This window comes from Akebia trifoliata, chromosome 8, assembly GCF_017979445.1.
Source record: "Akebia trifoliata isolate Shusen 1 chromosome 8, ASM1797944v1, whole genome shotgun sequence".
NCBI lineage: Eukaryota > Viridiplantae > Streptophyta > Magnoliopsida > Ranunculales > Lardizabalaceae > Akebia > Akebia trifoliata.
Window position 1 is genome coordinate 33437733 of NC_141382.1, and position 8872 is coordinate 33446604.

An 8872-nucleotide genomic window follows, 5' to 3' on the forward strand; every position below is an offset into this window, starting at 1 on the left:
TTTCCATTTTCAAGAATATCATTCAACTTTATATTTTGTTTGTTCTTTTCTCTCCATTTTCCAATAATCATATGCCCCCACCTTTGGGTAAGCTTTGCTTTCAATATAACTACTTTTTTGGAAGCCATTCTATGAGGATTGTGATTAAGAAGTTTGGGAGTGGGTGTGACACCCCTAATAGAAGAACCCAATCTCTAAGGTACCACCTTCATCAGGAAGCCAAACATTCATAAAAACTCAAAAATTGTGCACTTTCATAGAAGCCTAACACTCATAAAAGCTCTCAAATGGTGCACTTAAATAGTATCTCCTGATCAAATTAAAACATTTACCAAACTCATTTGCAAAGCCAAACTGGAGTCCTAAAAGTACCAGTTCGATCGGATGACCATGGATGCAAATGAATCGCAAGTGCAAACAAACACAAGTGCAACTACAAACGAACCAATTCCCATATGTGAAATGCTCACAAGTAATCGTCCAGACTCCAGGTGTGGTGTGCATGCTTCCTCATACTAACTTGCCCAACATATTGATTGTTATGGCAAATCAACATGTAACCTTCACTTAGAATGCACAACACACAAACTTCGAAGGTCGATATGGGTTAGCAGTCCTAAAGGTGGGATTAGGACACCAATAAAATATAAAGCTAGGAACTTAAAATCTATAATATATCATCATTTGTACACTACGTGAAAATACCCTTAACTTGACGGTCCACAACCGTTGAATTTTTCACAATTCGATAGCCTTACACGTCGAAATGGACCATGTCGAAAAAAAATTCGACGACTGGAAGCCATAGAAAATATTTTCGTTGACCTTGAAAATCGTCAAAAAAAACTAAATTCGATGGCTTTGAACCATTGAAATAGTTAAAGTCAACGGCTTTGGACCGTCGAATCTGGCATTGGATCATAAATTTGATGACTTGGAGTCATTTAATTACTGTAAAGCCTAACCAATGGTTATTTCTTTATCCCCAAATGCTAAATGTTTTCAAATTGTACTTGCCAAAAAATCACATATATTCACATCCCATCCATACTAATCAAAGAATAATAATACTTTTAAAAAAAATTGAACATGCTATAAATTTTTTTCACTTATCTAAGTAATATAAGTCAAAATTATATGTGAAAATGTGTTACAGAAAAGTTAACAAAACATGAGTCTCTTAAAAGATACGACAGTGACTCCTAAGCCATCTAATCACCTCACTATAGAGAATATCAAGTAAAGTCCCCTGGGGTTCAGCTCTATCCATTAGTTTGATCGAAGAGTCAATAATCTCATCGATACAAATCAAATAATACTCTTTATCTACCTTCTCAGGATCTACTAGTACTCATTTGTCATATATCACATTCCTTCTAAAATTCATCAATAAGCATACCCTAACATTATTCAATAATGATAATGGTTCTGATACTGATTTTTTACCTCCTCGCTTAGTAGGAACTATGGAATCTGATGTCGCCTATAAAATAGAATTATTGTTTATAATGAGATATGTAAGTTGATCATTTATATTAATTAAATATTAATAAAAAATTAATTGAAGAATTTTCAAAGCTAAAGTATTTTTACATCTTACCTGAGTAGAATGACTTCCAATTTCAAATGTAGATGATTTTTTTTTCTTGTGATTGTTCTTCTTCTTCTTTTTCTTCTTTTTCTTCTTCTTATCTTTCATTAGTACATGAACTAGTTGAGTTAAGTTAATCATGCCACTTTCAAACTTATCTGTATAATTCCGATTTCGAGTTGTATAACATAATGAAGTCTTTAAAACTCCACCCCCTATATCTCTTACTCTGCATTTTTCATCTCTCCCAAACACTTATACACAATTACGATTCATATAATATATGTAAATAAAAAATCAAAATTAAATAATATAAGTCATAAATATAATGGAAATAGGATCATGGTCGATATATTTATGGGCAAAGCTAGGATCTTCTTTAATAAAATTATTTAATTGACCCTACAAAACAATGAAAACATTAAGATGATAAGTAATTTTTTTAAAATAAAAATAAAATATTTAACTAAAAAAATGACATCATTTACGAGGGATTTGGCCAGCTCAAGAGTGAGAGCGCTACCATCACTCCTTAAATGACTATCAATGAAGAGCTTTGTTTTTGTGGGCTGCCAACCACTCGTCTTATTTTTGTTTTATTTCAATAAAAAAAAAACCCATTATACCTTAGAAACAGAACTCCAAATCTTAATAAACTAAATTGGAAAACAAAAGAAACCCATTACACTTTATGAAGAAAGCTGAAAATTTTATACAAAGAAATAAGGATACCATTAAGGGAGTTTCAAAGTCCCAAACAAGATAAAATAGTACAAAAGAACAAAAAGGATCTCATTTTTCCTTATTATGTAAAGCCTACCTTAATATCACCCACTTACACAATTAATGGGGCTCTAATCTTGTTGGTGCTGATTTTTTACAAATCAATACAAGATTTACATACCATCAACAATCGGTTGGTAAGTAGTAGAATATTTACAGCAAAATAATGCATGTCCAGTCCATGATTATGTTGGCAGGACCCATTAAATCTATACATACCAGCATCTTCATTAACAATTTCTAAATGCAAATGAAAACCATATGGCCACATTGCAACCTAAAAAATATCGATGCCATCAGTTACTCTTCAAGTATGTCACACGTCTATGTTCGAACGTGATGACTACATCATTTTTAAAATAGATACATAAACACCAAGTTCATCCCCCATCAAAATATTAATTAGTTCAAGGGAAACCAAAGAAAAATAAAAAAGGATAACACAACTTGCAGCAGTTCTTAGCCTAGCAAAGTAAATAAAATATGTGTACATGGACCCCACATAGTGAAAATTTCTTAAAATTCACCCCTATTCAGTTGGGGATTTTCATAAACAGAATCTACTTGAACTTTTTCCATCAACGGCCATCCTTGGTCTTATCCTTCGTCTTCATAATTGTCACGGAGAGATTTTTAATCACATTCTTCTTAATGTGCATCACATCAAGATTGTAGCGAAGTAACAAATCCTTCTAATAATGCAAGTCAAAGAATATTGATCTCTTCGACCATGAATTCTCATCATTCATAGACTTTTTCATTTTCTTACCTATTAATTTTTCTAACTTTGTATGAATTGTTTCCAACTTGGTAAATAGGTTAACTCCGCTCAAATGACGATTCTACATCTCCTTTTCTTTATAAGCATTAAATTAAGATTTTTGACTTCTGAAATAATGGTTGAGATAAATTTAAAAAAATTTGTGCCCCATATAAGTAAATTTTCCATCGTGTTTTAACCACATTGAATATGTTCCTTCACTACAAATAGGATATGCAAATTTTTCCATTGTTTTACAGCCCGATAAATTACCATATGTTGAAAAATCATATATAACCCCTAACAAAATTGCTTTTATTATAAACATATGTTTAGTATTGGCATCATATGTTTCTATTCCTGTAAATCACAACTCACTTAACTCTATAATCAGTGGCTACAAGTACACGTTAATGTTATGTCTTGGATTATTTCTCTCAAGAATCAAAAGTATCAACATCGTAAACTCCTTCCGCATACATAAAGATGGTGACAGATTATATGGAACAACCATAACAAGCCAACAACTGTATGAGTTATTTTTTTATCCCAAATGGATTAAATCCATCTACTGCAAGTCCCAACTGAACATTACATGATTTAACAATAAAATCTTTCCATTTACTATCCACTCATCTCCAACATGATGAATTTACTGGATGGCACATAAAATCTTTTCGTTGTTGACCTCATTTAGAATGTCATTTCATGTTCTTCGCAATCCATGACACACTATACATTCATTTCAACCTTTGCGTTAGTGAAAAATACCTCAATATTTTTACTAATAAAATTTTTTTCCTCAACTTCTTTTCATTAACCGATTTCTACCTATTCTCGTCACATTTTAAATAATTATCTCTATCTTCATTCTCTCTCCAATACAATATACAATCATTAGGACATGTATGAAGGCATCTATGGTTCTGACACATATCCACGTCAGAAATGTCCCCCATGATGTACATCTTAATGTTACTTCAACATTATCCTTCTTGTAAGAGTCGTGCTGGAGTGACTTCAAACTAGAATCTCATATTACATTTCTTGACGTGAAAGTAGATAGGAATCAAATCATAGATGCTTTTTCACATCAAGAAGTGTGATATGAGGTTCCAGCCTGAGGTCACTTCAGTATTATTCTTCTTGTAATTTTAATTACATCATATTGATAAAGTTGGTTAAAATCTAATTATTGATACTAAGACCTAGCGCGCCCACCAATTCTTAATCATGGCCTGTTTGCTTATAAATAAATAGATAAAATTAAGTCTAATCAAATCCCAGGAACTTTTAAGTTATGATTCCATTTCTTGTGGCATCCAAGTGGACAGTCTAGCCTACTAATTTAGTATGATTTCAAATCTTACTAAGGGTCGTGAGCTCATATGTTAGCATAATAAAAAACATGATACAATGTCATAGGTGGCTTGTACATGACAAATTCTAAGAAACTTGAAAATAAAATATATAAAAAAAATCATTACTTTTCACCGTTGAATTTTAATTTTAAGTTTTGGAAATCCTACATTTTCTATGCCTTATATCAAGCTCAAAAATATTTTTTTTCTTTTTCTTTTTCTGAATTAAAGTTGTTCAATGAATTCTAGATGGATGTTGTGTTGGATTACCAATGTGATAATCCAAGTGGGCCCAACGACCCTTAGTAGGATTTGAAATCTTATTAAGTAGAGTAAATGTTTTTCTTGGTGTTAAAATTGCCACCCTTATTTCCCGTACAGGTAGAATCAATCTAAAATTCTGTTTTAAACAAAAATAAAATTGGATCTATTAGAAAGTTATTGCCAAGATCTTTTCAATACTAACAATTATTATTCCAATTGTTAAATAAAATAATAGTTAAAAAAGGAATTTAAAAAAAACACCAGGCTTATTGATTAAAAAAGGAATTTAAAAAAAACACCAGGCTTATTGATTAAAAAAGGAATTAAGAATAGTTATTAAATGGTATTTCTATTGTTCTGACTTTTATTTAGTAGATATTTCCTTTTAGAGAACCCTTTGTAAAGAAAAAAATATACAAGGCCTTAATTAGTTTAAAGTTAACTACATTACCATCATCTAAATTTAAATAATTTTTTTATCAGCCTTATTGTACCAATAACCGAAAATGACTTCCAAGAGTAACCATGATTTCCCTCAACCCCCACACCTCAAACCTTCCAGTCCTGGGAGGTTTCCTAGGAACATAATCTGAGTCATAGATAGCATAGCATGGTTTCAAAATCCTGAGACAGATGCCCATTTTTCCATCTTCTTTCTACTGTTGAGATCTGGAGTCCACTGGGTGTAGTTAGTAAGCAAGAAAGATTCAAAATGAAGATCTACAACCATGCATTTCAGTTCAATGAATGTAGCAAGGGATCTTAACTGCTGTCCAATCGCATAAGATGACATTCTGTATAAAATTTGTGTATTTGATAGGGGAAAAAACACATGATTTTAGACTTCCATACAAGACAATCGACAAAACCATTCATTTAAAGGTTGATATCAATGTTCATGCACAAAATCTAATATAAGATTGACATTGTCGTCTGAAGGGCTCCAGCACCATTATATTGTTCAGTAGCTAAAAAAGTGTCTCAAAATTGAAATTGATCTGAAATAAAAAATAATAATGATAATCCAAATAATAGAGTAGTACTATTTCACAAGATGAAGAAGAAGAAATGGGATTCAATTACAATAATCCTAATTGCTCATTTTCACCGCAGGTCAAATCATATCAAGACTCAAATGGGAATTTGGTTAAATCTCACAACCAAAAGCATTCTTCTTCGTTCAAATGGCACCAATGCCACCATCAAGGCCTCGATCGTAGTGCCTTTAATCCCGTGGGCATCCGAGGGAAACATCTGCCAAGGTCGAAGCATTCATCTTTAGTCCATCAATGGAAAACCCATCTTAGAAGAAGCTCTCTTACCAGCATCAGATACATAATTTACCCATCACCAATGCTGTTCCTTTGGATCGATCAGCTACATAATTTAACAGTACATGCAACCGCCTGCGCCCAGAATTTCAGCCTTGCTTTAACCTCCTCTGGATGGTCTCCTGAAAGGTTAAGAAAGCAGTTTCAAGGCCATTGAAATTCACAAACAACAAAAATCCCAAAAGGCCAAACCAGACTATTGAAGTTATCACAAACTAGAATACCCAGACACTACCCACAATCAAGCTAGAGAGGGGGGACTGACTAGTTGCACACCAACAGTTGCTGATTGCACCCTAATCTTTAAAAAATAAGGAAAAAAACATGACTCGCGATAATCTGACTTAGGCACGTGGCATAATCAATCGACTTATACCTAACGTGACAGGCTCAGAAACCGTAGATCTGCTCTCCTCAGAATACAGAACAGCACCTTTTTAGGGGAAACCGTAGTTCTGTAGTTCTGTATCCCGAGGAGAGCACATCTACAGTTCCCAAGCCTGTCACGTCAGGTAAGTCAATTGAGCTGCCACATGCCTCAAGTCAGATTATCAGCACTCAAAAAACATACCTTTTTGTTTTTCGATTTTTTATAATCTCACTTTATCTATTCATCTGTAGGCATGGTCGAAGAAGTGCAACTTTTGTTTAAGTCTAGCCTTACTAACTTAGTAAGATTTCAAATCTTACTAAGGGTCATTGAGATCACCTTGTGGCATCCAAAAACATGATTCGATCCCACAGTGATGTAGAGGACGAAATTATGTAAACTTTGAAAAAAAAATTAAAATTTAAAAAAAAAAAACTTATTTTTCACTGATGAATCTTAATTTTAAGTTTTGGGAATTGGTGGGAGTTTGGTGGCTGTCCATTTTCAAAACCTTGGATAAAGCCCAAAACAAATTGCTTTTTCGAATTTTTCTTTTAGATCTGAGTTTTACCATGAAATCTAGAAGGCTGTGGCGTTTGATTGCTAATTTAGTAATCCATTTGTGCTCGATGACCCTTAGTAAGATTTCAATTCAGTAAGTGGTTTTTAGTGCAATCATACAAATGGAGTGCAAAGAGGATTTTAAAGTGATGGATAGATTCTTACAATCGCTATTTAACAAGCTTAACAAGATACCTACCATAGGTTCAAACAAATTATTAAGCCCCAAATCAAGGTAATCCTCAACTTAGAAAAAAATCCAATTTTTTTTTTTTTTGATACATGGGTATCCAGACTTAGTCCGACTAATCTCCCATGGACACAAGAGAAAATCCAAATTGATTGTAACAAGGTTTAAATCGAAGTCAATAAAATTGAGGGTCTGTTTGGATCGTCAATTTTTCAACAACAAAAATTATATTTTACACATTTCTTACTAAACGAGATTATCAGAAAGCCTGCACCAAAAACAAAAAACAAAAAGACACTATTTTTAAGAAAAAATTGGTGATCCAAACAAGGCCTTGAACTCTAAAATATACCAAAAGAAAATTTCTCAGAAAAATTGAATATTTTTCCACAAAATTTCACTGAAATTCAATAAACAAATGAAACAAAAACGGTGAAAAGTGAACATGTCTAGAGATGACATACCAGGGCTAGAGATCTTCCAATTGGCAATCGGACCTGGTGACGAACATGTATCGGTCGCCATTGGCGAAGACGATGATGCAGAAGCTTCTGGAGACTTCTGTTTCTCATCCATGAACCTCTGACTCATCGAGTAACAGAGCTCAAGAGCAGGCAAGGTGTTGCAGAGTTCGGGAATTTCTTCGTAACTAAAACCAAACCCGAGATCCACACATCCCTTCAACTCATCAAGATCTTCATCTGTTAAACTCATTGTTCTCGAAACCCCTTTCGATACTCCTTGATCTTGGTCCTCTTCGTCTCCAGCTTCGACATAGCCTTCAAGAAAAACTTGGTTTTTCTTCTTGTTCGTCTTCTTCATCGACCATGAATTTTTCTCCTTGAACCTAATTCTCGGGCTCATCATTTCTTCATCTTCTAGGGTTTCCTCTAAGAGAAAACTAGGGTTTCTGATAGTCTCCGAAACGGTAGAAATGTTCTCCATTCTCTCTCTCTCTCTCTCTCTCTCTTCTCTCTTTTCTGTACGTTTTCTAACGAAGCGGGAGCCATTTTAAAGTAATCATTATGTATGACAGGTCACGGGAGTGTTCATGTATGTATGTATGTGTATGTATGGTATGTATGGATGGATGTATTGTCAATGTTATAGTTTGTTATGGTATGACGTGGATAAATACAGCTGTATTGAACTGTGATAATACCTGGCTTCGAAACAGGACACGTATAACTCAAACTAGTGGGCCCATCCAATCGATGTATTGTTAATGTTTATGGTTTGTTCGTTAGAATTTAATTTTTCAAGGGAAGTAACAATACCTGAGTTGACTCGGATGAGACGTCTCGTTTTGTTCGAGTTGTCTCGTTCAACATTGAGACAATGATTTTTAATCATTTTAAATTTTTTTAAAATTTTGAAAAAACTAAAAAATAATTCCTATAAAAAAATAAATTCAAAAAAATATAAAATTAAAAAAAAATCGATTTGAAAGTGTAAGAATTGAAGATCGAGGCTTTAACTTGTTTATATCGAATAACTTGGACGAGATTTTGAAAATCTCGTCCAATACGTCTCATTTAACTCGCGAGTAAAATCATTACTGTACTGTCTCATTCATATCGTCCGAGATAATCAAAAATATCATCTAAGACGACTCGCTTACCTCACGATACGCAATCATCTCATAATATTTTGTGAGTTGA

At 33.3% G+C, this 8872-nt stretch overlaps 1 protein-coding gene across 2 annotated transcripts; it reads right to left on the bottom strand.

The window, feature by feature from the left end:
• Positions 1-5758: 5758 nt before the first annotated feature.
• Positions 5759-8206, bottom strand: LOC147396564 (uncharacterized). 2 transcript variants are annotated; one of them, XM_086451419.1, is made up of 3 exons: positions 7676-8206; positions 6104-6212; positions 5759-6013 (listed from the first exon to the last, which is right to left on the bottom strand). In XM_086451419.1, the coding sequence occupies exons 1-2, from the start codon at positions 8154-8156 to the stop codon at positions 6133-6135; spliced, it is 561 nt and encodes a 186-aa protein (XP_086307545.1). In that variant the 5' UTR covers positions 8157-8206; the 3' UTR covers positions 5759-6013; positions 6104-6132. The 2 variants fall into 2 exon arrangements, with proteins under 2 accessions (XP_086307545.1, XP_086307544.1); XM_086451418.1 differs by having other exon boundaries at positions 5759-6212.
• Positions 8207-8872: the final 666 nt, after the last annotated feature.